General features: G+C 33.5%; 1 protein-coding gene across 1 annotated transcript; it reads right to left on the bottom strand.

Moving 5' to 3' along the window:
• Window positions 1-754: 754 nt before the first annotated feature.
• Window positions 755-27146, bottom strand: LOC134233925 (N-alpha-acetyltransferase 15, NatA auxiliary subunit-like). Its single transcript, XM_062715983.1, has 22 exons — window positions 26988-27146; window positions 25302-25386; window positions 25036-25140; window positions 24497-24585; window positions 24233-24301; window positions 23013-23147; window positions 22567-22714; window positions 22117-22236; window positions 21648-21743; window positions 20738-20844; window positions 20410-20482; window positions 20118-20287; window positions 16227-16379; window positions 16002-16130; window positions 15583-15732; window positions 15165-15228; window positions 14870-15057; window positions 7817-7925; window positions 6636-6734; window positions 6182-6325; window positions 3973-4076; window positions 755-3821 (listed from the first exon to the last, which is right to left on the bottom strand). The coding sequence occupies exons 1-22, from the start codon at window positions 27042-27044 to the stop codon at window positions 3657-3659; spliced, it is 2559 nt and encodes an 852-aa protein (XP_062571967.1). The 5' UTR covers window positions 27045-27146; the 3' UTR covers window positions 755-3656.
• Between the last annotated feature and the right edge of the window lie 16 nt (window positions 27147-27162).

Consider the following 27162-nt stretch of genomic DNA (forward strand, 5'->3'; position numbering starts at 1 on the left):
GTCAGCATAATAATAACAATAGTGTTGCATTATGCATGTACTATGCCTAAATGGTAGGCAGGGTTTGACACATAGTGCACTCGCCTCCGGAGGCGTGGTTCCCATGTGTCAAAACCAGCCAACAATTTAGGCATAGTACATGCAAATGCAACACTATTATATAAATAGCAGATAGAGTGATATTTCAAAAATTGCATGGTTCACAATGTTATATTTATTACATGTATATGATTGAATAATTCCTCTCCTGCTGATTGGCTGAGATCCAACAATAAAGAAAAAATACCATGTTATTATTCAATTTTCCTTTGGGTCAAAATACATCCTTGAATAGACTTCTGTAGAACCCAATTATTCCTCCATCAATATATGATCTGGATAAGAATTCAATGTGTGCAAACTGTGTTACTTATGATCTCGCTGATAATCATGACATCCCTTTAAATCCATCCTTTTCTCAGTAATCAGTTTTTTGGTACTTTCCAAATGTTTTTGTACGAATGAGCTTGGACATGATCATTGAAATTCACAGCCGTACTATGTCTATCAGATCCACAGGGATACAGTTGTAATACTAGTATACCTGGCAGTGTTAACCTTCTGTGAAAGACTGGAATACCAGAGAAATACAACACAGGTTCACAGAATAGTATGGACTAATTCCATGATAACACATCTTTGTAATGCATCAGCCAACCACCTTTCCTTGGTCTTTTCCTAAATGTTATTAGACATAACTCAGAAAAAACAGTAATTCAAGAAATAATCATTTATTTCATGTGGAAAAAATCTTAATATTATAGTAAATGCAAATGCCACATTCCCTTGCCCACCCATTCACAAAACCATGCTCCCTTCCCAGACATACCCGGTACATAAAATAATCAATCAACTGAGACTATGTCTGACTACATAGGTATCATTAAAACTTGTAGGGAACACGCCTACATCCTGTAAATGCATGTCAAGGTTTTCATCTCAATACACTCACACATTAAAGCATTCTGTTCATGAATTTTTTTAATATTTTCACACAAACATCTAATCTATCGCAGGATTGTTTAAAGGGGCATGTTGTTTTTTTTCTGCAAAAAAAATTTAAAAGTGTAATGTTTCTCTAGATTTTTAGGTGCTCTGTATTTCCTTTCTTCAATGTTAAAAGATTTTTTTCCAAAAATTTAATGTGTACAGGAAACCTCCTTCATTGAGAACAAAGACATTGCAAAGTCATGGATATATAGAGAGGATTCTTGGATCCTAGGCTATAATATTTTTTTGAATTTCTGATACAAATAAAAGGAATAAGCTTATGACATTCTTATAAAAAAAAAAAAATACAAGGAATTACGGCTAAAGCAAAGTAATTTCAGATCCCAGTGTCTTTGTTATAACTTTGTCTTACTGTAACAAGTTCTTAAAATCTAAGAAGAGATGATATGACTGATCATCTTCAAGAAGGATATGACTAGCTGTACATATAAAGATTAAAGATAAATGTTAATACAGGGTCAAGTCTCAAAATACTTGTACACAGATATTATAAATCATTACTTCTCCAGCATCAAGATGTGGTTTATCAGTTCAGAAGCATTCACAACAAACAAAAATGGAGGGAAAAATATTTCGCTCAGATCAAATAACATTCGATACAAAGATAATTCTCAAGCACACACAAACACTAAATACATGTACAGCTTACTAGAATGAAAAAAATTATTAAGCACTGAATATTTGTTCATTTGACAATATGTTATAGAACTTTTTATTATGCCACACTTCATTTAGAATGGAATGTGCAGTGTAAGCTTTACAAGATTCTTTAAAATCATATGCTGCAGTGGTTTTGATACAAAACATCCTTTATAGCATTAACTGATACCCTTTTTCATTGTTTTTGAACATGAGAACAGCTCTACGTTTTGGATTTCTGAGATTTAGAAAGAAGCATTGACAATGTTATTAAGACCCAGGAAGAAAACCTTAAATACTGTATAAAGAAATAAAGTAAATGACTCTGCATACACAAACACATACCATGAAAAATAGAGTGTGAACTCTGAAAAAAGTAATGATATCATGTAGCTTATACAAGTACTGTGATGTATTTATAATGCACATGCATACTGGTGGACAATTTCCAGAAAAATAAAATACTGAACTCCAAAAAAAAATTCTATAATAATTAAAATAAAATGGAGAGGGGAAAATAAAAGAGAAGTGTTTTTTTAATCAAAACACCCAACACACTTTCATGATAGCCCTGAAATTAGAATTAAACTTACTTTAAAGCTTTACTAGTAAGTGAGAGTAAACCAAATGACTAATATTCTAGTTTCTCAACATTCTTAACATGCGGTTATATTGTAAGCATTTTCAATAGAAGATATGCAAGTTTGGAAAATAGCTCATTTAATAGACTATGAAAAGTCATTTTGTTTACCGAATATGTTATTTGCTAAAAATGTATTTCATTTTATTTTAAAAAGAGGGTTTCATTCACTTTTGCTAATCTTAATTTGCACTTTAAAGGGTAAAAAATTGCTGATAAAGTCCACATTATACAAAAAATATACAAAAAACATTAAGGTTTATCAAATGACATTTAAATGCATGATATGACCTTTCATATTCACACGTCATAAATGACGCACAATCGGACTTTCTCTGAACTGTTATTCTCAATAACAAATGAAGTAACATAGCAAAAAATGTATTTCAAAATAAAAATAGTATTAGACCAGAAGTCTCTGACGAAATTGTAGCTCTTCAGGTTGGAGTTCCCAGTGCCATTCCAAAATTCAAATTTGCATCATGGAATGATGGATCTGTACCAAGTTTTACTGATATAAAAAAAAAAACAACTAGGGAAACATTTAAATGAATTTTAAAGATATATTTTTTTCTATAAAACTCTAAATCTTGGAAATGGTATCAAAATCAAGCCCTGACTATAGAAATATGTATGTCACTGTACTTTGAAGCTGTCTGCTTATGTTTCGAGGAAATAAGTTAAACCATTTAAATCAAAAACTGATACATGTATACATATTGTGTATCTTGTAGTCTACTTATGTATCAATTTTTAAGAAAAATTGAGAAGCAGCTTAGGAAATATTTCACAGACAGACAGATGGACAAATCAAGGACATCTTACTTATACATTAAACTCTTCCTGTCTTTGACTTGTAGAGCTAACAATGTTACAAATGCAACTGTCATTAAATATAAAATATAGGGTCAAAAAACAAAGATAAAAAAGTTTTCAGAATACTGATTGAACCACATCATGACAGCATTTTGTGTATTAATAAAGAGACAGGTCATTCACTCAACCTCTCAAGCTGAATTATTTTCTTCATTTGCTTACATCAATATTAAGCATTAAAATACTATCATCAGTTTTTGTGTACATATTTGCTGAAAACTGAACATAATGAAAAAAAAAAAAAGAAACTGGGGGAGAGAAGATGATGCAGTGATTTTGAATAACACAGCTGTATAGATGAGGATCTATAGCTCTATTAACCTGTCCAGGGCAGGGTTCACAGAGGACCACTGTTCTATAAATAGTGCTGTCAGGGACAGATGGGCACTCCGTCCTTAATATCACACGACAGACCACTTGTTCACAGTGAGACAGTTACTGAAGCAGTCTGCTATGAGCCGTTGGGGAGGATTTGGTCTGGATGGCTATTGGCCGGGATAAGGAAGGAGGGACACAAAGGGAAAAGTCTGTGGCACTTTGCCTGGTAGTCCTGAGCAGCAGATTCACACGATCCAAAATCTCCGCGACAAATCGCCTCCAACACCTCAATACAGTTCTACAAAATCATAAACCTATGTGATCACCAATGGAAATCTAGTTAGTTCTGTGTTTTGGTTTCTTTTTCTTACACTGATGTCAAGAACTTCTATCAGCAAAAGAATTTTTGTAAATTATTGAAAATTATTCTAAAACATAAAATACTCAACCAATCGGGTGATCCCTGTGAAAGAATCTGAAAGACTTGTGGCTAATTCTAAACTCTTTCTTTGAATTTCTGGTGTGGGATCTAATTCATACATCATCCTCGCACCTGGATAAAGACAAGAAAATCTATGTACAGCACATTTTCTTACATCATTCTCTTTAAAAGTTCATAATCTTATATAACTGCTGTAAAAAGTTAAATATCCAAGATAAATGCATCAATCTTCACATTTAAATGTCATCCACAGAAGACATCTTTGACGTCATATCAAAATTGTGTGTACAAAGTGTTATGTCTCATTTCTAATGCCTAAAATCTTAACCTTTATTTCAAATGTTTCTAAGACATAAAACTGAAAACTTCAAAATAGGTGGGGATGATTATTAAATCTAAGTTTTAAAAAGTTACCCATCTTTTAATAAAAATTCTCCAAGAGGCTCTACCTAGGATATGGTTAGGTTTTCAAATTACAGTAAAACTCGGTTATAACTAAGTCACAGGGACCTATGAAATCACATTGCTGTATCTGTAATTTGTTATATCCGTGTAAGGAATTCATTAAATTCATATAGTTGGGGATCCAAAATAACTTCGCTATATCTGCGAATTCGCAATATCCGTGTTCGTACTAAACGAGTTTTACTGTAGACACATGTCCAAGACGAGAAAAGACAACTTGCCAAACCATTACATCATTATATATTTTATAATTATACATTAAGAATTGAGAATTTTTATTAGCATCCAACATGTTTATATGATTTTTTTTTTTGCCTTTGGTATTTTTGTCCCCCGCTTGAAAAGTGGGGGATATTAATTTGGGTTTGTCCGTCCGTCTTTCTGTCTGTCTGTAACGCTTTCGTTTCCACACGATATCTCGAGAACCCTTTGAGCTTTTGCAATGAAAGTTAGCATAGCAACTCCCTATGGACTAAAGAAGACCCCTATTGATTTTGAGGTCAAAAGGTCAAAGGTCAAGGTCATAAATAAGCAAATTCTGTCTGTTAAAACACTTTCGTTTCCACACGATATCTCTAGAACCATTTGAGCTATCGCAATGAAATTTTACATAACAACTCCCTGTGGCCTAAAGAAGACCCCTATTGATTTTGAGGTCAAAAGGTCAAAGTTCAAGGTCGTAAATTTATACATTCTCTCTGTGTGTAACACTATCATTTCCGGGCGATATTTGAAGAAGATTTTGAGCTTATGCAATGTAATTTTATACCAAAACTCCCTAGGACGTCTCTCGCCCCTCTCAAAGTGCCCCGCCCCGTTTGTTTTATTAGTCTTTATAGTATTACATGTCGCTATTTTTAGCGCAGGGGCATGAGGAGAGTTATTGCATATAAAACAGGTTCTCGGCGGACTTTATGTTCTTATTACATCTATTATAACTGTTTAATAAAGGCTAAATAAATCAAACACCATGGATTGTGTAAAATTTTGAGAATTCCGAACATGAAAACATGAATATATACATGTATGTGACTTCAGTCCTGCATATACTTAACTCCGGGTAAAGCGACTCCGTGGTCTAGTGGTTATGTCTCTCGCTTCAAATGTGAGAGGTCCCGGGATAGAATCTCGGTCGAACCTTTCTTTTTTTTTTTTTTTTTTTTACTAAATGATAGTATTCAGCATGTGAAATGAAAAATTTATGAGGTTATAAAATCATCATTACAGTGTGATAAATATTCCATATAAAAAAATCTTCTATACACATAATAAAGAATAAGCAATCAAATCTTTATATGCATATTGACATACATGTATTTTATTTCCTTCAGTATACATGTATACATTTAATAATTCTACAAATTCAGTCAGGGGGATCTTTTTTAAGCGGGGGACACGAATTCTCTGAATTAGCTTGTTATAAATCTTTTTAATTTCATAATTTCAGAAAAATGGAAAATGGTATCAGATATTGGAATTTAGATATGATAAGCAAGGTATTCATGTATAAAATTATGCTAAGTAATTGTCGAATAAAATTCTCAGAAGGTTGTAGTAGGAGGTAAGACCATCCATTCATCAGTGCCTGATTAAGCAATGGTATGTAGAGTCTGAAAGGGTCAGCTATTAATTTTTCTATGACATCGTAGAAAAAAAATAGATTGGCCTGAATTTCAAGATTTCTCTCTCAAGTCAAATTACTGTCATGGAAGTCCATGTATTTATGACACAGTGAAATAAAGAAAACAAACCTGCTAATCTGTGAAGAATTGAGTTGTTATTGTGCTCCAGGAACTCGACATTAAGAGTCTTGGCATCTTTGCCTTGATAAAGCTTATCCATTTCTTGTTTTAATACTTTCTGGACAGTTTCTGGTATATCCCCCTTTTTGTTTACTGAAAAGATAAAAATAAGCTTCTGGATTTGGATATGAGTTGATGTGTGATCATCATTAAGCCCAAAAGACTTGAATTTAATAATGTGAATTTTTTTTTTATCTACATGATCTGGTTCGTGTATATTCCAACAGATGTTCTAAGTTATACATTGTTTATTTAATACAAAACAGATTTTTTTTTTATTAAAAAGTAACACTTTACAAGTTCTAAATTCAAAAAAATTATTTAAAGAATCACTTCTGTAATTATATCAACCCTTCTCATTGATACTGTTGAATCAAGTCAGAGTAATGACAAGTTGTCTGACCTGTTAATAGGAAGCGAATCCTGCACACATGTATTTGTGGGTGATCCCTATTGATCCGACAGCCCCTCTTCAGAGCCTGCAGCATCAGTAACTGTTTACCTGAAAAACAAGCATTCTCATTCAGTTGTGAAATTTACTTTTTGATTAACATATTCATACCATTTTGCTTTTTGATTTACATGTTCACTTGATACACAAACTGGGCATAAAGAAAAATGAAACCTTCATAGATGTTAATGAATATTTTATTTATATCTAATACTTCACATATTTGAGCAACCTACAGCATCTCTACTTGTCCAACATAAAATGATTTAAACAAATTTTAATGAACAATTAGAAGATATGATAAGTTATTATTTGAAAATCTGAAACTGTGTTTCTGCTTTTTAAAATGAAAACACCCAACATCAGTTTTATGACTTCTTCTTCTGTTTTTCTTAAGATTTCTAAATGACATGATCCTATTTTTAACTTTTACTAACTTCTCTTTGGGTGTAGGCCCTTCTTTCTAACAAATTTAAATTTCCATAACCTAAAGATGCTATGTAGCAAATTCCATCCCCATTACCCAAGGGTGTTTCAAAACACTACTTATTGTAACTTTTCAAAATGTATTGAAGAAATCAAAACGAGAAGTCCATGAGCCAATGCTCACTGGTAATACCCCTGCTCTGATCTGAATATACACTATCATGTTAATATATGCGAGTTCAATTACTGGCAGATGCACAGATAAACAGGAAGTTGACATCAGATTCATACAAAAATAAATCCCACCATTGGCATGCCTCAACAAAGTATGCGCTAAAATTTCAATCATCTGCAATGAGTAATTGCTGAGAAAACTGAGACAAAAATTTGTTATATATGATGACGCACGGATAAACAGGAAGTTGACATTGGATTTGAACAAAAATGAATCCCTACATATGGCATGCCTGAAAGAAGAATTAGAATATGCTAAAATTTCAAGCAACTGGGATGAGTAGTTGCTGAGAAATCAGACACACAGACGGACAGACATACAGAGGGGTAAAACAGTATACCCCCTCTCCTTTGGAGGAAGGATATAAATATGAAAAGGTTAAGCATAAACCATGGAGTTTGAGAAAACATACAGTAATGTCATTTGAGTGATTGTGATGAGCTTTAACTCAAAATCTTTCATTTACTCTTACCTTTTCTACTATAAATTTCATATGCAGACACGTGTGTTTCTATTCTATTGCTGGTAAATGTTTGTAAAGGTTTTAAAAATCGAATTGCTTGTTCCAAAGCATCTTCAGGCTGAAAAAGTAAAAAGTCTATTAAAGAAACCTCTATAAAATATTGTGATTAAGTTAAATCTATCCATAGAAACTTTCAGCATTTTTTTTTAATTTTTGAATATTTTGGAATTTGCAATAAACATTTATACAAAACAAAATTAAAGCTGGAGACCAACACCTTGAGGTTAAGATTGCGGAAGATTCTTACTAGTGGATACCACGTGGTATTCAATAGGGTCTGGATCAAAAGTAGTAAACTTAATTAGAACAAACAGATCACCAACACTTTGTAAGAATGCACATGTAAATTTATTTGGTTGACCGGTTTCGACCAGAGACGGTCGTCATCAGAACCTTGACGAGGCAAACCGGTCAACCAAATAAATTTACATGTGCATTCTTACGAAGTGTTGGTGATCTGTTTGTTCCAATTAAATAAACATTTATATTCAAAACAGTTCCAGAGACTTCAAATCACAGGTTCTGGTTATGTACCATATCAAACCAAACCAAACCAACTTTGCAAGTCATCTTCCCAAACTGATTTGCTGTCTCCACAGTACACACATGTATGAAGTGTTACATGTAATATATGTATTTATTTTAAAGCATGACCTGACTGGTTATTGTCCCCTTTTTATACAACTCCCTATGGCCTAAGGAAGATCCTATTGATTTTGAAGTCAAAAGGTCAAAGGTAATAAAATCTGTCTCTTTTAACACTTTTGTTTCCATATCTCAAGAAGCCTTTGAACTTTTATAATGAAATTTCATATCACAACTTTCTATGGCCTAAGTATAACCCAACTTCATTTTGGGGTCAAAAGGTCAAAGTTCAAGGTTGGAATTCAAACGTTCTGTGACAGCATGTGTGTAAAACTTTCATTTCAAGGTAATATCTCAAGGGTAATATCTCAAGAAGCTTTCAAGTTTTTGCAATCAATTTTTTTGCCATAACTCCCTAAGGCCTCATGTGCCCTTCTTACAGTGCCCCTCCCCCCCTTCAATCTCCCCCACTGATTCGTGCATGTTTTTTTTTTATCCTTTTCAAGAACACAGATTCTCTGAATCAGAATGTTACAAATTGAAAGAGCAGATTTAAATGTATTTAAAAGCTATGGAGAATGAAACAGATTTCCTGTACTCATCATAAACTTAGATGACCATCTCTGATATTAATACAATAAATATTTTAAAACCAGAATGACATGAAAATCTGGAAATCCCACAATTATACTTAATTTTTCTAAGAAAAAAAATTATTATCCTAAACCTCTGCAAAGGTCGACACCTACATGTACATACATCTATCCCACATAAAGTTATGAAAGGAAATTGTCATTCACACCTACTGTTTGATAAGAAATACATGTAGGTGTTGAATATTTCTAATAAATGTGAATGTTTGATATATTTGATTCACTTCATCAAAATGTAATTCACACCATTTCCTACACACAAGTGATGGCATCATGACAAGCTTATATCTTGCTAAACATCTGTAGTTATTTAGATTTAATACTTCTAATAAAGTGCCCTGCCACAGCATGATACGCCAGTCAAATATTGTTCAATAATCATAAATTGGTTGGGGTGCAAGAAAAGCAAGTAACCTTGTTTAACAGATTGACACAGATTTCAATGATCTAATTTCCATTTCTTATCATGTTTATTGTACATACATCTCTAAGAGACTTTCAGTGTAGGGATTAATTATAATAAATTATACATCATATAATTCTAAACTGGCTGCATGAGTTAGAGCTTAACAAATAATCCATCTGCAGATTTAAATTGTTTATTGCATATTTTATGAAATAATGGAAATGCTACAGTCTACATGGTCTAATAAAAAAAATCAAAATGAATTATTCTTTAGACTACAAAATTCTAAGAGAGACATGACTGCAATTGTTGCAAATATATAACAAATGAAATGTTTTTTTTTTCAATGAACACATGTATAATTAGTTTTAATTATATTATACAATACTAATTTAGTTTTAGTCATACACTAAAACATCAATTTGTTTTAATTACATTACACCAATTGAAAAATCTTTATCTGGACTATATATAGCCACCAAGAACTCTTAATTAACACAAGCAACTATGAGGCCATTTCTTTTTGCCCAACTCCCAAGAGATAAATTAAGATAACACTGCATGATCAGATCTAGAGATGCTCTTGCCAGTTAGCTCCCGACAATAAACTCATTAATTTCTCTCTAATTTGACATGCACATTTCTGCTATCAAAATTTTCCTTGACCAGTGCTTGATAATTATGCCCATGGGACAAACTGAATTCCTCTCAAAACATTAACATTTGTTACAGACTGCTGTAAAGTATATGATGAAACCAGAAGTCTCTGTCGAGACTGAAGCTCTACTGGTTTGTACTTATAGCAAAGGAAGAGCAAAGTACTTAAGCAGTTGGCAATTGAAACTTTACAACAGCAATAAATAGAATAATGATCGTTGATAAAGTCTTTTAATGTTCTTAGTGTAGTCTACTTGATTCCAAGTTATATTGAAATCAAACCAAAACTGTAGGAGGATTAGCATTTTGAAAGAATTTTACAGAAATTTCTATTTTTAGTAACCAAGGCAACACCATTCATCGAAATCAAAAACCAATTAATAGAATTATGTATCTTCGTGTAGTCTACTTGTGTGCCAAGTTATGTTGATTTCACGCCAAAACTGTAGGATGAGTAGCATTTTGAAAGAATTTTACAGAAATTTCTATTTTTAGTAACCACTGCAACACCGTTTATCGAAATCAAAAACCAATATACAGAATTATGTATCTTAGTGTACTCTACTAGTGTGCCTAGTTATATTGAAATCAGACCAAAACTGTAGGAGAAGTAGCATTTTGAAAGAATTCTACAGAAATTTCTATATTTAGTAACCACGGCAACACCGTTCATTGAAATCAAAAACCGATACACAGAATTATGTGTCTTAGTGTAATCTACTTGTGTGCCAAGTTATATTGAAATCAGACCAAAACTGTAGGAGGAGTAGCATTTTGAAAGAATTTCACAGAAATTTCTATTTTTAGTCACCACGGCAACACCGTTCATCAAAATCAAAAACTGATGTATAGAATTAAGTATCTTAGTGTATTCTACTTGTGTTCCAAGTTATATTGAAATCACACCAAACGGTAGGAGGAGTAGCATTTTGAAAGAATTTTACAGAAATTTCTACTTTTAGTAACCACTGCAACACCGTTCATCGAAATCAGAAACCGATATACAGAATTATGTATCTTAGTGTAGTCTACTTGTGTGCCAAGTTATATTGAAATTAGACCAAAACTGTAGGAACCAGAAGTCTCTGTCGAGACTGTAGCTCTACTGGTTTGTACTTATCAAAAACCATTGCACTATTTTATGTATCTTTGTGTAGTCTACTTGTGTGCCAACCTATTTTGAAATCAAACTAGAACTGTAGAAGGAGTAGCGTTTTTAAGGAATTTCACAGAAAATTCTATTTTTAGTAACCATGGTAATACCGTTAATCGAAATCAGAAACAGATGCACTATTCTATGTATCTTAGTGTAGTCTACTTGTGTGCCAAGTTATATTGAAATCAGATCAGAACTGTAGAAGGAGTAGCGTTTTTAAAGAATTTCACAGAAAATTCTATTTTTAGTAACCATGGCAAAACCGTTCATCAAAATTAAAAACTGATGCACTATTCTATGTATCTTAGTGTAGACTACTTGTGTGCCAAGTTATATTGAATTCAGACCAAAACTGTAGAAGGAGTAGTGTTTTTAAGGAATTTCACAGAAAATTCTATTTTTAGTAACCATGGCAACACCGTTCAACAAAATCAAAAACCGATGCACTATTCTATGTATCTTAGTGTAGTCTACTTGTGTGCCAAGTTATATTGAAATCAGACCAAAACTGTAGAAGGAGTAGCGTTTTAAAGGAATTTCACAGAAAATTCTATTTTTAGTAACCATGGCAACAAAGTTCATCGAAATCAAAAACCGATGCACTATTCTATGTATCTTAGTGTAGTCTACTTGTGTGCCAAGTTATATTGAAATCAGACCAAAACTGTAGAAGGAGTAGTGTTTTTAAAGAATTTCACAGAAATTTCTATTTTTAGTAACCATGCCAACACCGTTCATCAAAATTAGAAACCGATGCACTATTCTATGTTTCTTTGTGTAGTCTACTTGTGTGCCAAGTTATATTGAAATCAGACCAAAACTGTAGAAGGAGTAGCGTTTTTAAGGAATTTCACAGAAAATTCTATTTTTAGTAACCATGGCAACACCATTCATCGAAATCAAAAACTGATGCACTATTCTATGTATCTTAGTGTAGTCTACTTGTGTGCCAAGTTATATTGAAATCAGACCAAAACTGTAGAAGGAGTAGCGTTTTTAAGGAATTTCACAGAAAATTCTATTTTTAGTAACCATGGCAACACCGTTCATCGAAATCAAAAACTGATGCACTATTCTATGTATCGTAGTGTAGTCTACTTGTGTGCCAAGTTATATTGAAAACAGACCAAAACTGTAGAAGGAGTAGTGTTTTTAAGGAATTTCACAGAAAATTCTATTTTTAGTAACCATGGCAACACCGTTCATCGAAATCAAAAACCGATGCACTATTCTATGTATCTTAATGTAGTCTACTTGTGTGCCAAGTAATATTGAAATCAGACTAAAAATGTAGGAGGAGTAGCGTTTTGAAAAATTGTTTACAGACAGACGGACAGACAGACAGCTAGACAGACAGACGGACGGACGCCGGACGCATTACTATCACATAAGCTCTTCTGGTCTCTGACCAGTAGAGCTAAAAATAAGTTTTTACTTAATTTAACATTTTTTTATAAGGATACAACTATATTTTTACATCTTTTAGGATTATGAAATTTAAAATTTAAAAGACTCAGTTTTTAAAAAAAAATCACTTAAATTAAAGGTCACAGTGACCTTGAAATAGGCTGAGACACACCTTCTACCTTAGATGTATACTTTTGCCAAGTTAGAAAGCTCTAGGTCTAATAGTTTTCTAGTTATGAGCCGGACAGGATTTTTCCATATTTGGCTATAGCATCTTTATTAAAGGTCAGAGCGACCTACTTTTTGTGCGCGACACACCGTCTACCCAATAAGTATCAGTTGACAAAGTTTGATAATCCTAGGCCTAATAGTATTCAAGTTATGAGCCGGAAATGAATGGACAGACGGACGGACGGACATGAACCCTATAACATAATACGTCCCATCTTAAGACGGGCGTATAAAAAGCAGCTGATTGATCTAAAACTAGTATAGAACTGTTCTCACATGATATGATAGTGGGCGTACATAACAAGCAAACTAAATATCAAGATGGTGGCATCATGGTGCCCAAAAGAAAGGGACCCACTTTTAATAAATGTATCTGTGAGGAAAGGTACTGAAATGGGAGTTTGACCTGTGACTAACACCTTTAAAATGGTCATATTTTGGGAATAAGTTGCACAGCTGTGGCCAACAAAGAAATGTACACTCAACTTTCTGCTATGGCCTTGACCTTTGATCTAAAATAACTGGTTTAAGGTCCCTGCACATTCACTATGTAAAAGCATGAGGTTGAAGTATGATTGTGACAGGGCAACAATAAATTATATGGAGAATTTTTCTTTTCCTTTATCTTTGATCAAGAAATAGGGTCAAAGCTACTGTACATCCTCTTTCTACAACCACCTTAAGGTTGAATGAAGTATGAGCCAGATTGAACAAAGGATTTTTTTTTGTTTGAACAAAGAATAGAGAAAACTTGTTCATAAAATTTTACAAAAATATTTCCATGACCTTGACGTATGACCTACAAACTTGGTTCAATACCACTGCACATCCTTGACATCAGGTGAGAATTCAATTGGGACATGATGAGAAAAATATGCTCCAGACAAGGGGCCCGTTTTACAAAAGAACTTACGACCAATACCAAAAACTTAAGTTAATTGGAAAATTTTGTAAAATTAATGATTCTGATTCAAATTGCTATCATAAAAATATCTTATTAATTTCTATTACAAAAGATTAAAACAATATTCAAATCAATGTAAAAGTTAAGGTTACGTACATATCTTAGGCAGAAGTTCTTTTGTAAAACTCGTCCAAGGATTTTTATGAGACATTTTTTTAAAATTTATCTACAGTCTATCTGATATACACATAGTTATTTGTCTGATTAACAAATACCCTGGCTAGTTTGTCAGATTAACACATACCCTGACTAGCTTATCGGATTAACACATACCCTGGCAAGTTTGTCTCTGATTAACACATACCCTGGCTAGTTTGTCTTTGATTAACACATACCCTGGCTAGTTTGTCTCTGATTAACAAATAGGCTATCTAAATTTAATTCTCTGGTTCTCGAGCCAATTTTCTCCAAAACAGATGCGGGAGGGTGGCATTTTATTTATCATTTTATTGGCAATAAAGTAGATGAGGGAGGTATTTTTTAATATTAATTTTCGAATTTTCTTTAACATGAAGATAATTTTTTTAAATCACAGATATACTTTCCATGTCTGATTAAAAGTTCTGCTTTATCCATTGCTTATCAGCGTGTGAACATCGTAGGCAATGTCCTCGAATGTATTTTCAAACGCAGTAGCCAAAATCTCTTTGCAAATGGCTACCAGAAGTGATATTTGAATACTAAACTGCGAAAAAGTTAGGAAGGAATTTTTTTTCTCGGATTGGTCTCCCCAATACCAACTTTTTATTTTTAACAAAAATACAACAAAATTAGCAATGGGGCTACCTCAAAACGGATGCGAGCGGGCCTGAGAACCAGAATTTCAATTTCATGTAGCAATACCCTGGCTAGTTTGTCTGATTAACACATAGCCTGGCTAGTTTGTCGGATTAGTTTGTTGGATTAACACGTACCCTGGCTAGTTTGTATTATCTACACATACCCTGGCTAATTTGTCTGGCATCAGTTCCTCCTCCTTAGGACCATCTAGTTCACCATCAGTCTGTTTTTTGACTCCCTGTTCTTTCTTGTCATGCTCAGCTTTTTGTTTTTCTTGTGCTTGCTGTGCCTTCTTGGCAGCTTTCCTCTGTTTATTTCTAAGTTTTTTGAGTTCACTTGGAGTCAAATTCTCTATAAATTATAAAGAATACATGAGATGATTTGATTTGAAGGCAGTTCAATTATGAGAAGTTCCTTATGAGGTCTGTAGTCCCTTATGAGGTCTATTCAATACATACCTGTGTCCTGGTTTTTGTCTTGATCACTGTCCGATAATGGATGATCATGAAGGTGTAAATAAATCTGGAGAAAAACAAAACAAGACCTTTGAAAACAATTTTCTTCACAATATTTTTGGTGTTTAATTCTGAAAATATTATAAAGTGAAAAAAAAATAAGTGTAGGTAAACTGATGATCTAATTTTCCCATTTTCTCCAAACATTGAAATTATATTTATCCATTTTGCAAACTACATGATACATTGTGTACAAGGACTTTTTTGGTTTTTGTTTTAATCAACAGCATCTATATGTTTATCATTTACCAAGTAAATGAATGTCATTACCAAAAAAGAAATTAGCAGAAGTTACAAAATTCATGATTGAACCTAATGAAAGCAACATGGTCTATCATCATAAATTGACAGAGAAAAGTACCTCAATTGCGGTCATTGCTGCCTCAAAGTAGAAATGGTGGTTTCGGAGTTTGTCTTCCAAGCGCAGAAGACCAATATACGCTCGTAAAGTCATCTTCCTCATACAGTACGTGTGGAAATCAAACTGGTCTTCTATTATTTCTGTAAAATGCTGCAAACAAATGTTTTCCATGAAATAGTTGATGAAATAGTCTGCTTAATTCAATTGGTTTTATTGATACACAAGGACTCCTGCCATTTCAATAACTAAAGGATCTTACAGAATCTTACAGAAGGCTTAGCATAATTTCAGAATTCAACATTATTTTCATTGAGTATTCAAGAACACATGTCTTTGTCATATATGTACATTTGTACTTTTAAATAAAGTTTCTCTCTATTTTGAACAGTAATTGATGTATTGTTGCTTGCTGTACATACTCGGTCTACTTCATGGCACTTTTTGAGAGCATCTCCCCACTTGCCCATTCTTTTATAAGCCTCTGCTGCCTCTGTCTGAAACCACATACACTGCATCTCATTTAAATTGTCCATAGCAGGCACTCCTTCCTAGAATAAAGAAAACCATCAGGGAGTTACAATCCACAAGTTAATGTAGAACACAAATATGTCAGAAAACATCTAACCAATCCACTATTGACTTACTCTTGTAAATTTTGAACACATGTCTGCAGCTTCCTGAACTAAGTTGCCTTTCAGCATGTACTTGGCACACTTGGAATTGATGTATCGATCAGCTGTGTCTAAAGACTGGGCCTCATCCATCAGTCGCACAGCTTCTTCAATATCACCCGCATGCTGCAGAGAACATACTTATTACTGTACATAAACATAAATTAATAAATGTGTAATACAAATATTATTAAGCAACCCTGATGCTGAGAAATTCAATTTTCTGCAAAGTTTGTTGACTTCTGTCTAAAGTTTCAAGACAATTCATCTCTTCAGAGTATAAAGTAAGTTTGATAACTCCTGAAGACCTAAACAGTTTTGAAGGCTTTTACATCTACTGATGGACAAAAACTGCTATCCTTAGTAGTGGTGTATGATGGAGACCACACCTTATAGATCTTAGCTTTAAGAACATAGAGCTCTATCAGTAGTGGTGTATGATGGAGACCACACCTTATAGATCTTAGCTTTAAGAACATAGAGCTCTATCAGTAGTGGTGTATGATGGAGACCACACCTTATAGATCTTAGCTTTAAGAACATAGAGCTCTATCAGTAGTGGTGTATGATGGAGACCACACCTTATAGATCTTAGCTTTAAGAACATAGAGCTCTATCAATAGTGGTGTATGATAGAGACCACACCTTATAGATCTTAGCTTTAAGAACATAGAGCTCTATCAGTAGTGGTGTATGATGGAGACCACACCTTATAGATCTTAGCTTTAAGAACATAGAGCTCTATCAGTAGTGGTGTATGATGGAGACCACACCTTATAGATCTTAGCTTTAAGAACATAGAGCTCTATCAGTAGTGGTGTATGATGGAGACCACACCTTATAGATCTTAGCTTTAAGAACATAGAGCTCTATCAGTAGTGGTGTATGATGGAGACCACACCTTATAGATCTTAGCTTTAAGAACATAGAGCTCTATCAGTAGTGGTGTATGATGGAGACCACACCTTATAGATCTTAGCTTTAAGAACATAGAGCTCTATCAGTAGTGGTGTATGATGGAGACCACACCTTATAGATCTTAGCTTTAAGAACATAGAGCTCTATCAGTAGTGGTGTATGATGGAGACCACACCTTATAGATCTTAGCTTTAAGAACATAGAGCTCTATCAATAGTGGTGTATGATAGAGACCACACCTTATAGATCTTAGCTTTAAGAACATAGAGCTCTATCAGTAGTGGTGTATGATGGAGACCACACCTTATAGATCTTAGCTTTAAGAACATAGAGCTCTATCAGTAGTGGTGTATGATGGAGACCACACCTTATAGATCTTAGCTTTAAGAACATAGAGCTCTATCAGTAGTGGTGTATGATGGAGACCACACCTTATAGATCTTAGCTTTAAGAACACAGAGCTCTATCAATAGTGGTGTATGATAGAGACTAAAACCTTATAGATCTTAGCCTTAAGAACATAGAGCTCTATCAGTAGTGGTGTATGATCGAGACTGTACCTTATAGATCTTAGCTTTAAGAACATAGAGCTCTATCAGTAGTGGTGTATGATCGAGACTACATTTTATAGATCTTAGCTTTAAGAACATAGAGTTCTATCAGTAGTGGTGTATGATGGAGACCATACCTTATAGATCTTAGCTTTAAGAACATAGAGCTCTATCAGTAGTGGTGTATGATGGAGACTACACCTTATAGATCTTAGCTTTAAGAACATAGAGCTCTATCAGTAGTGGTGTATGATCGAGACTACATTTTATAGATTTTAGCTTCAAGAGCATAGAGCTCTATCAGTAGTGGTGTATGATCGAGACCATACCTTATAGAACATAGAGCTCTATCAGTAGTGGTGTATGATCGAGACTACACCTTATAGATCTTAGCTTTAAGAACATAGAGCTCTATAAAAAGTGGTGCATGATGGAGACTTTACCTTATAGATCTTAGCTTTAAGAACATAGAGCTCTATCAGTAGTGGTGTATGATCGAGACTACATTTTATAGATCTTAGCTTTAAGAACATAGAGCTCTATCAGTAGTGGTGTATGATGGAGACCATACCTTATAGATCTTAGCTTTAAGAACATAGAGCTCTATCAGTAGTGGTGTATGATGGAGACTACACCTTATAGATCTTAGCTTTAAGAACATAGAGCTCTATCAGTAGTGGTGTATGATCGAGACTACATTTTATAGATCTTAGCTTCAAGAACATAGAGCTCTATCAGTAGTGGTGTATGATCGAGACCATACCTTATAGAACATAGAGCTCTATCAGTAGTGGTGTATGATCGAGACTACCTTATAGATCTTAGCTTTAAGAACATAGAGATCTATAAAAAGTGGTGCATGATGGAGACTTAACCTTATAGATCTTAGCTTTAAGAACATAGAGCTCTATCAGTAGTGGTGTATGATGGGGACTACACCTTAAAGATCTTAGCTTTAAGAACATAGAGCTCTATCAGTAGTGGTGCAGCCTACGCGTAAGTTTAAAATTATTACAGGACAAAATGTCTGGTAAAAATAAAATTTTTACCAGACAAAACAATTTCTTACCAGACCAACTTTTTTTCCCTTTATAAATCCATACATCATTATGATACTGAAATTGAGAGGGTGGGTGGGATGAGGTTAATTCTCACTGTGAAATTTAACCTTAAATAAATTCAGAGTGAAATAGACAAGTTAAATATTTATAATTTTCCTTTGTAAAAGGTATCTATTTATAAAATTGCATGCATTTTTTTTCTTCATATTTAACTTATACAACATACACTGTATCAAAAAATTTCTTAAATTAAAAATGTACTTTCAATGCATATTTATTTTTCCAGAAACAATTCATTATGGTTACTCAAGTTCAATGATCATTTGAAAATAATTTACCAACCGAATCTACGTATGAGCTATCTAAATATTTTCCCAACCAAATCTATGTTTGAGCTATCTAAAGATCTCTAATCCTTGACAGAGGAAATTCGAATTAAAATAAAAACGATCATGACAGGGTTGTAATACATAATCAAAGTACTCAGAAGTACTGAAAGCCGGGCTTATTTACAGGTAATGACCAAGGACCGTGGTGACAGTTTCAAATCAAGTTCAGACGTTTAGAGGATATGTTACACACAAAACACGCAAGTCCTCGGGGAATAGTTCCCTGTCGCGGCTTTGATAAAAGAGCTATCCAACTCACAAGCATTGGATAAGTGTATATTATATACATCATGTACAAACAGAAGTAAAGCAAGATTAATTAAGGTCAAACGACTTTGCACTGATGTGTCCTCAGCGGGGAGTTTTGCATCAAATCATTAATGATGTTCTCTGCATTTGTGTTAGCCTGGTATAGTACAACCTTTATTTATAGAATATGACGCAGACAGGGATACCTGGTGAAAACCTTTCGCACCTTTTGAATTGCTTTGTAAAATATTAGTCAAAGGAGCCAGGAAAAATAATAAACAATTTAATATTTTGAAAAAAATATTCGATTTACTATTTCTTGAGGTGTTTGAATGGATTTTGTTTTCTCAACAGCGGCTGGGCGTAGGAACTATATTTTTACTCGTAAACTCAATTTGGCGGCAAAGAAGCAGCATTTTCTGTTGCTCACCGTCGCAATAGCCGGGCATTGCTCTACGAGCAATGAGCCCGGCTAAAAATTAATCAGGTATTACTGCTAAATTGGTCAAATAAAGGATATTTGTGGGGAATTTGACCATGTGTACCTCTTCATTTAGATTTATTTGGCCTTATTTTTTATCGGACATTTGGTCCTGTAGACTAAAATTTTTTACCGACCCGACCTAAATTTTACCGGTAAAAACCGACCGTCCTGTGACTTTCGCATAGACTGGTGGTGTATGATGGAGACCATACCTTGTAGATCTTAGCTTTAAGAACATAGAGCTCTATCAGTAGTGGTGTATGATCGAGGGCCAGGTTGACGTAGTCCAGCGCCTTCAGGGTTTCTTGTTTATAGTCGTAATGTGAGGCTAGGAAGAAGTACACCCAAAGTATGGTGGTCGGGGGTTCTTGTTCCGTGCTCTCTGAAAAAAGTAACAGAATTATAAGAAGACAATAACACATAAAACTTCACCTTTACTTCCAAATGTTACTATCATTTACACAAATACATGTGGTTCTTTTCTTCTTTTTTATTTTATTTTACCTGCATTGTCAAATTTTCCATATTGTTTCAAACAGTTCAAATATCCTAAAACTAGTTCCTCTATTATCTCCATCTATAAAAAGAAAGAGATAATTTTTTATTCTTTTTATATTCCACTTTTTGTTATCAATCAAATTTCTAAGGTATAAATACAAAAAAAAATATTAATGTTCTAAAGTATATTTACAAGTAGATTACAAGGGTGACACATGCCCCTGATAAAGCATCTCAAGATGAAATTACAGAATCATTTATAGTTCATGGAAAGAATACAATCTAGTCTTTTCAAAACTGAAAATAAAATTAAATGTCAAACTGTACAACTCACTTTCTTTGTATCTTTGTACAATTTCTTGATGGTGACAAACAGCGGTGGGACACCCTTGTGAAGGGCTCGTCTTAGATATGTATCTGCCAGACTCCTGAATGTGCTACCTGATAAAACAATAAGGCATAGAGTCAACATCAACTGCTTCTTTATAATGCTAAAATATCATATTTAAAGAATTCAGAAATATAAAGATCTGAATTCTTCTTTATAATAACTGCGAAGGTTACAGAATTCAAATAAAGATACTGTACAGCAGGAAATTAATTCGCAGTTAATATTCCCTATATTCGTGGAAAAAGAAATTCTGCGATTTCAACATACTGTGAATAATTCTTTAAAAGATTTATAAGGATAAATTGAAATTTTATTGTTATCTGTGATTAGATTCTTTAAATCTATTTAATTGTCTTCTGGTACAACCACAAAGTAAGGCAGTAATTTAAATATCCGAGCGGGGTCTTTATAATTATGGGGGCATATAGATCAATTACAAACACGTAGTTATTGTTGATGTTTTAAAACTTATTAATTGTTAAATTAATTTCTATAGCAAACGATTAATTTTGTTTAATTTCACCCATGCCTATCACTCAGTCATTACATTTAATCAAGGCACTTACACAGTAAAACAGGGTAAAGGCAATTAATTTCAATTATACAGACTTTCAAAAGGTAAATACAGGAAATATCAGTCTACACAATATATACCTAAAGAAAAATGCTTGCAAGTACTGTTAAAAGATGTACCATTTTTTTTCCGCGAATTCAAACGACTGCGATTTGCTGAAAATTGAACAAATCGTGATCTTTAACCTGCTATACAGTATACACATATATGAATTGCTTTCTTACAACAACATATTTGCAGGAGTTTAAGAATATCTATGTGTAAAGCTGTAACCCTGACCTTCGGCAAAATTCAGTGGGAGTCTCCTGGGTGCTGAAGCTCTGGGGTACAATTGTTCTACATCAGTGTACAATTTAAGACGATCCTCAGCAGAATCTAGATATAAAGTGAAACACTGGTACAATTTTACAAATTCTATGTAAATGTATATACATTTTTTATAGAACTTCACAAGTCCCAGGCAGCAAATGGAATCTTTGTACATATAAAAATGATATAAATACTCATATTTGTACCCTGTTTATTTTACCATAAGATTTATTACCCCTTATTCAACAAAATAAATGAATGCAATGCAATGCATGAATGCAATGCAATTATTTGTTTGGTTTTCATACTTGTTTCCCTTCCACAAAATGCATAATGGATTAGTGTGAACTTGGCACCTCATGATTGTTAAGTATCATGATGTTTGAATTTTTTTAGGCACAAGATAACAATATTCTGGTCCTACTACACACTGACTCACCTGGTTTTAAGGCCTTCTCTAGACCTTCATAATAGGCCCAGTTTTCAGGATTTCGGTTGATTAGGCTCCTGTACATATCAGCTGCTGTACTGTATTTCTCCTTTTGCAGCAGTAACTCAGCTAGTAATAACAAAACATCAGAAAATAAATAGCAGCACATAGTGCATAAAGACAGACAACTTTACCATCCATCCCAACACTTAACAAACATTATGTGTTTAAGATTCGAGTTTATGCATTAAGGTATTATCTGCTAAAACTGGAGATTTGTTAAATTTAAAATTAAGAGATTAAATCTCGAAAAGTTAATCCAAGACAATGCAAGTACAAGTAAATTCTAATATCCACGTGATGCATTATTTTACATGACACAACTCTCCTGTAAGACAAAATTCTAATATCCACGTGATGCATTATTTTACATGACACAACTCTCCTGTAAGACAATACCTTTGGTTTCCTCCACTCCTAATCTGTCTACAATTTGTTTGTCATATCTTTGTAGATGGTTTAATGCTTCATCAATCATTCCTGCCTCTCTCATAATCAAGTTTTGGTACATCAACAATTCATTGTGCTCATAGTCCAAACTCTTTGGCTAGAGAAGAAAACAAGATCAATATCATTCTGATTAAATCATAAAATATGAAAAACAGTTGACTGGGGATGTTCCATGTTGATTGCTAATTCATAAGCACATTTGTAAGACTGGTGTTTACATGGCTAATATAACGACCCAAGTTTAAATCTTCTTCAGGCAAATAACTTGTTTAAATATAGTCATCCCAACCCAATATTTTAAAGATTAGTCTTCAGAAACCTAAGTGGTACGGTATTGACAGATATGTGTTTCCTAAAGTCTGCTTTTCAAATTTCATTACATATGCAGAACTTACAATTTGAGTCTTTCGAAATTCTTCTAGTACATTCAGAGCCATGTCATAGTCTTCTAACAGATGATATGACATGGCATAACCAATCCAAGAGGCCCTTTGTCCTGGACGAAGTACCAGTAGCTGGTAACGAGTCTCCTGAAAATCGAAACAATCTAGAGTCAGAACAAATCTCCTCTGTCTATTAGTAAGTTTTATTTAAGTTAAAATTAAGTTTAATTACTTTGTAAAATAAATTTCGCATAAATATTTCATCATAGGAAATGAAATTATATTTAATTAACAATTTTACTATCCTTTTTTGCAAGGTAATATACTTAATCACCTTTTCCTGGTCATTGGACTATATATTATAGTAGCTAACGGATGACACCATCACATGAATAAGATTTTTTTTAGCTTAGATATTTTTGAAACTTATCTGGAATAAGTAGAAGCCTAACAACACTTTCATTTCATAAGACTGAGTAATTGGAAATAATTTAATTGGATATCTACCACGACACCAATAAACTGTGGAATGGAGGAAATTCGGATTAGGAAAAAAGACGATTGTTTTAAAGATTTCACAAATCATGTAGTACTGGTAAATGGATTATATGAAGGGTATTTACGAACAATAGGACCATGTTACTTTTATTTATTTAATTGATTCGAAGTTTTAAAGCAAAAAACATGGTGAAAGTGTCTGTTTTTAGTAAGGGGACTGGAATGGTTCTGCAGATTTTTAATTCGCTACATGGGCGAACAAGTTATAAATTTTATGACCCTACACCAAAATTTACTCACGGCTTCTAAGCACCTTTGCTTCGTGCTAGTTAGCAAGTATCAGAAGCACATGCCAATTTTCTTTCATTAAGAATAGATAAATTTTAAATTAGAAATAGATAATTCTGGAATGTACTTTACTAGAAGTATGTTTCCAATGATTGATTATGAATTATTATAATCGATCATCAGAATCGGTAGCATTTTTTCATCGACATTTTCTGATTATCGGTACAACACAACTAAGTTGACACCGTAACATGATTACCCTCTCTTGGGACTAGGCTGGAACTTTGTATTTCTGTATCAGATTATCTAATCACCATGACAGGTAGGGATAAATGGGTGAGTAGGCCCTCCCTACACTGTTCAGTAGGATCCATTGTATGCATCATATACAGCATTCCTTGATTTCTTCCCCCACCCACAGAATTGAAAGAAACCCCTATACCTACCCTGTAGCCCTCTAGGTCCCTCATCTGTATTTGTAGCAGAGAAAGATCTCTCAAAATCTGTAGATTATCCTGAAAAAAAATTACAGGGCTTATACACTCATATCATGTCCTAGAATACTAAACAATATCTGTCTTTCTTTGCATGTTGTAGTCATTGTGTACTTTGAAATTATGTCACAACTTTTATAAAATGGTGAGAGAGTATTTTTCACTAAATGTTTTCTGATAATTTTTTTTCTTTTTTCACATTAAGATGTTCCTTACTTTGTCCCATCTGAGAGCATTACGATATGCCTTTATTGCCTCATCGTATTTCCTGTCTGATCTCTGTAGCAATCCATAAACATGCCAGCCTAATTACTGTCAAGGCCAATGTTTCAATGCTTTCCAACTTATCAATAAGTAATACAACACTTAATATAACAATTACGAATTATAAAATTGATTTTTTTTTTTAAAAAAACATCATTTTTCATGTTATTTCCCAAAAGAGGAAGTTGTAGAGGAAAACAGGGCTTTCCTGTTTACATGTAAATCTTAACATGAAATTTTAAAAGGTACATGCTAAAAAAAAACTTGGAATACAAGATGTAAATTTTCATGTACTATCTTGTTAATTAAAGCTGGTACTGACAAATTCTTTATACATTTAAATTTTTTCTAAAATGCAAAAGTAATTATGATGCTCCCAAATGGCATCGTGTGCAATTTGACAACTACATGACATATCTTTGCAAAGTCTTTGTCTGGTCTGAATCCAAATACTTTTGAAAACAGACTACCTCCCTCTTCATAAAGGATACACACATGACTTTTGAGGTCATTTCGTAGTCCTCTTCTAACATGCTCATATGCCTCTTCCTTCTTACCTAGGCAATTCAGGGTCAGACCCTTCATAGCCAAAGTTTCTACAATAACAAACAGATCAAACATCCATTAAAACTCTTTTCTGATACTGAAAATTTACTCTTTTCGTAAGTTACAATTTTCAAGGGATATATTGATATATGCAATAAAACATGTTAATGTTATTCATCATGATCATACATTATAAAATGAGAATATTTACCTCCATGCTCTGCAAATTTTGAATTTGTTAAAATCTGCTTTGCAAATTTCAACCCATTCTTATATTGCTTCTGCTCATAACATTTCTGAAATTAGAAATGAAAGTTTGTTGAAATATTACGTAATTCAATTCTGTAGTTTGGCAAGGTACAAGAGGTGTACAGGCCTTTGGGAGAGTTAGATATGAAATTAACATTTTTTAAAGCACTTTTTTCTTTCTTGTATATACGAAAAACAGGAATCTTCTGTAACTCTAGTTTTATTTTCTTTGCTATTTGGATAATAGCTGCAGAACTGTACCTCTCCGAAAAAATATAATTGACAGACCGGAGAGCTACAGTTCCACTCATTGAAAAAACTGTATATTATTGCGCACAAAAAGTGTGCTCTTTCTTGATTTATTTCTCCATGATTTTAAAACTGTCATCTCAAAATATTACTAACCGTGTGTTCCTAACATACTCTTTCACTGTTTCCACAACAAAACATTCCTTATAAGAGTTTTTAATAGCCCTCTTGGCCCTGATATTGAGATCATCACAATTTTCACCTATTTATACTGCCATTTGATTTGCAAGATAATTTAGTCCAATGCACTTCATACAGATGTAAACTACGAAAGTACTAGATACAAGATGAGTAAAGACTTTCTCAGGTCCAGTCCAAAGACTATTTCTACCTACGTTGCTATTAATAGCTACGTAGGTATTTAAACCTACCCAAAGTAGCTATTTTTACCTACTTTCTGCTTTTCTTGCATTTTTTGGCCAAACGCAGGGAAGGCGCAACATGGTGATCACAAAATTTCTTTAAACTGTCGCAATGGTGATGGATTATGATAAAAATTTGACCAAAAAATGATTACTTTGTATATCATCAAATTTGCATAGAAACTAATATAAAATTGCCAATTCAGTAAGTAATCATTTTTGGCCAAAATTCTGTCGTATTCGTCATTAGTTCAACTGTATAAAAAATGGTGTTCACCATGTTGTGTCGCTCAGTCCTTTGACCACAAAATGCAGATAATACAAAAAGTAGGTAAAGATAGCTACTTTGGGTAGGTTTAAATACCTACGTAGCTATTAATAGCTACGTAGGTAGAAATAGTCTTTGGACTGGACCTGTTTATTGAAAGCTAGTTTTTTTGCAATTAAGGTGAGAATTTGGAAGAATTAATCCAGATCCGAGCATTCTTTTTGTGCGCAATAAATATAAAGTTTTTTCGATGATTAGCACTGTAGCTCTCTGGTCTGTCAATGTAATTTTTCTCAGAGAGCTACAGTTCTGCAGCTATTTGGAAAAATACTTTTAATTTTTTTTTTTTCAAATTGAGTTTGATGCAAATATCCCCCTGTTTTGAATATTGATAACATTAAAATCCCTTCTTTAGCATAATATGTATAGAAAAATTTGCCATCTTATTTGTGTATTGCAATAACACACGTAAAACTGGCTTCATGCAATGCAGGTGTCACATTGGTACAAGAAGAAGGGGCTCACATTTCAATGTTTGGTTAAATTTCACGCTCAGTCATATTCATATTGCGTGAATTGGGATATAAACACTTAAAAACATTATGCAAAGATAACACGGATACTGCAAGATTTATTCGACTGCTTTCATGATTTTGGTCGCCCAGCCCACAAATTCAGCCCAATGTTCAACTCATATAAGTGTACATACCAAGATTCTTTTGAAGAGAGCATTTTCTTTAGGTGGAAGGGGGTTGCTTGTTGGCATTTTAGTGATGTTTAGGGGTATCAATTATTGCCGAAGGCAACAATTCCCATGGAATCAACAAATCAAACCACGAGGTGGAAAATTTCAATATGGAGGACGCAAGTCTCGTTATGTTCTC

This window comes from Saccostrea cucullata, unplaced genomic scaffold (genome assembly GCF_032062105.1).
Source record: "Saccostrea cucullata isolate Sc308-1 unplaced genomic scaffold, CSIRO_AGI_Scuc_v1 ctg226, whole genome shotgun sequence".
Lineage (NCBI taxonomy): Eukaryota > Metazoa > Mollusca > Bivalvia > Ostreida > Ostreidae > Saccostrea > Saccostrea cuccullata.

Coding starts and splice junctions, on each gene's coding strand:
- LOC134233925 (XM_062715983.1), bottom strand. CDS start 27,044: ATGCCAACAAGCAACCCCCTTCCACCTAAAGAAAATGCTCTCTTCAAA. Junction 16,380..20,117: donor TTAAAGCTAAGATCTACAAG/GTATGGTCTCCA, acceptor TGTTCTCTGCAG/CATGCGGGTGATATTGAAGA. Junction 15,229..15,582: donor CAGCAATGACCGCAATTGAG/GTACTTTTCTCT, acceptor GTTTTTCTCCAG/ATTTATTTACACCTTCATGA.